Below are 2,802 nucleotides of genomic sequence, written 5' to 3'. Positions count from 1 at the left end.
CAGAAATCTTTAATAAATAAATAAATTAAAATAAAATAAAAAAAGAAAAAGAAAACCTGGCAGAATGGGGTATCAAGCTTTTTCAGAAGGTCTTTCATTTCCTTTTGATGCCAAAGTTACTAAACTTCCAAATCCCAATGCATTACCTACACAATTTTAAATGATGTCACCTTTCTAATAATCATATGATATAAGTAAACAAAAAATGTTATGGTTAAGCAAGTAAGGAGCTTGCTTACTACCAAACTTAAAGACATCAGAATCCAAAGTAGGAAAGAATCAAGTTGTCCTCTGGCCCCTATAAGCACCACAGCACATGCCCAGGTATGTGTGTGCATACCTATAGATTTAGTGCTCAACAACAGGGTTAACACCTGAGGCTCTGTATTAAGTTAGGCTGATTTGGTATTAGCTGAAGTTTTTGAATAAGAACATTAGTGAGAGTGCCGATCTGAAGGCTCAGCCAGTAAAGGTGCTTGACACTGGGGTGAGAACCTGAATTCGATCTCCAGAACCCACAGGGTGGAAATAAAGAAACATACTTACAAAGACATATGTTTACCCACAAACACAAGAAACAAAAGTAACTATTTTTTTAAAAAAAAAATGCTAGCAGCAACCATTCAAAGGCTTTCAATAATTAAGGAATTCCTTAGCTCTATCTAGCCAATCATATGGGACTCAAAAAAGAAAGACTGTCTGAGCACCAAAGTGCTACGCTATATGCTTGCAATCCCAGGCTAAAGTATGAAGCTCACAATGCTTGAAACTAGTTTGAGCAACATAATAAGACTGTCAAGAATTTCAAAACGTAAAGAAAATTAAGACCCTTAAACTTGTTATAAAATGTAAAAAGGGCTAGGTAGTGGTAACACATGCCTTTAATCCAAGCATTCAGATGACAGAGGCAAATGGATCTCAGTTTGAGGTCAGCCTGGTCTACAGAATAAGTTCCAGAACAGCCAGGCTACACAGAGAAATGCTACTACCCACCTACCCCCAAAATGAAAAGGATGTGGCTTATGTTCTTAAGTTCTTTGTCCTTTATTTCTTACAACAGAACAAAGGGAACAGCTTCAATATGACCATAATCAGAAGTTATAAAGTCAGTATCATCTGTCTACCTCAGTTACAAGAAGAAAGTCTCCTGAGAAGAGGGGTGGAGTGAAGTGGAAAGGGGGAGCGGAAGGGGAAAGGGAAGGGGAAAGAGAAAGCGAGAAAGAGCATGAGCACATGTGTGTGCACCAAGGTCGTTCAAAAAGAAAAATATACAGCACTTTGCTTCTTCCATCTGTTTCTTTGCTTAAAATATTGCTCCTACTCTCCTACAAACTTCAACATGATAATATTCCTTCCATTAACTTAAGTGCCTAGTAGTACATGGAATGTAAGAAGCACCTTTTAAAAGCACCTTAACAAGTCAAAATATTGCACTTTTTAAATCTAGTACAGAACACCAACTTTTCCCCCATGCTGACATTAGGAAATGACTGACCAGTAGATACTGTAAAGACAAACATACAGACAATGAAATAAGATTACTTAGCACTAGTAAGTTAATTACTAAGCAGCAATAAGTCTGTCTCTGCAATTTAACTTGTATTTCAATTGAAATGCATTGCTATATGGAGAAAATAGTAAATCTGAGAAAATAAATAAAACTAACTTGAAAGCATAGTCACTCCTGACCAACCAGGAGATGTTCTTTAAGTAAAGAAAGATTGTCCCATAAACTTACTTGCCAATTTGGCCTGTAATCCAGAAGGTCCAGGTTTTGATGTCTCTGACTTAGAAGACCCTGGAAGAGACAGTTTTGTTTTAGGTAGGCTAACTTTAGGGCTGAAACGAGCAGCCCAATCAAATTTTGAAGAGCCACCAGTTTTACTCTGCTCCTTTTCCCTGCTACTTCTTCTGGGACTAGGACTGGATGCTGAACGGGAACGCCTGGCCTTGTTCTGGTCTTTTCCTTGTTTCACCCTGGCACCTGGTGGTACAGTCGAAGAGGCTGAAGCTACAGCCGAAGAGGAGGAGGAAGTAGAGGCAGCAGAAGAAGAATCGGTGATGGTGCTACACCCAGCTTTGGCTGAGGTGGCTGATTTTGAAGCCAGCTTGGTGGGTTTTGCAGATCTCTCTTCGGCACCAGTTGATTCAGACCCAGGACCACTCTTTACACAAGAACTCTCTGTCCTCTTTCTTTTCTGACTCCGTGAACTACCAGCAGCCACACTCTTTCTGGTGTGAGCCTTGCTTGTTGATGGCAATTGTGCAGATTTCACTTGTTGCTCCTGGTCTAAATGTCTCTTCTTTGACTTACTGTGTGGCTTATTGGTTTCTGAGAGAGACTCAATGTGCTGAAATGCTCTGGGCTTTTTCGCAGAGCTAGGAGAATTGGTCCTGTTGTAGTCTGGACTAGCACTGCGTTTCACTCCTCGAGAATTGTCTTTCTTAGGCACCTGCCCCGTTTTCGGCCTTTCAGAAGTATTGGCTCTGTCTGGATCCTCTGGTTGTGGAACTATGACAGTAGATGATGAACTGCAGCTTCTAAGAGGTTAGATAAGAAAAAGAGTTAGTAGTATCATATCACGAGTAAACCTGCCATCTAACACTTAAGCCTAAAACTCCCCAAAATCCCTGGACTAAATACTTGGGGGGGGCAATTTTTGTGAAATCCAATATTAAAATTTTCAATACTTCAAAAACAAAAGAGAAAGCCGGGCGATGGTGGCGCACCCCTTTAATCCCAGCACTTGGGAGGCAGAGGCAGGCGGATCTCTGTGAGTTTGAGACCAGCCTGGTCTACAG

The 2,802-nt window shown here is 40.6% G+C and overlaps 1 protein-coding gene across 12 annotated transcripts in view; it reads right to left on the bottom strand.

The window, feature by feature from the left end:
* The window catches only part of Trip12 (thyroid hormone receptor interactor 12), a 125,186-nt gene that overhangs the window by 80,090 nt on the left and 42,294 nt on the right, over nt 1–2,802 (bottom strand). For 10 of the 12 annotated variants that reach the window (XM_013351653.2, XM_013351650.2, XM_026786083.1 and 7 more), the window contains one exon: nt 1,739–2,541. In XM_013351653.2, coding sequence (XP_013207107.1) covers nt 1,739–2,541 — 803 coding nt within the window. The remainder of the gene's footprint in view (nt 1–1,738; nt 2,542–2,802) is intronic. The other 2 variants (XM_026786084.1, XM_013351654.2) reach the window with 1 other exon arrangement.

Source organism: Microtus ochrogaster, linkage group LG4 (genome assembly GCF_000317375.1).
Source record: "Microtus ochrogaster isolate Prairie Vole_2 linkage group LG4, MicOch1.0, whole genome shotgun sequence".
NCBI classification, from domain to species: domain Eukaryota; kingdom Metazoa; phylum Chordata; class Mammalia; order Rodentia; family Cricetidae; genus Microtus; species Microtus ochrogaster.
The sequence above is the reverse complement of the archived record's forward strand: the minus strand, read 5'-3'. Positions and strand labels throughout refer to the sequence as shown.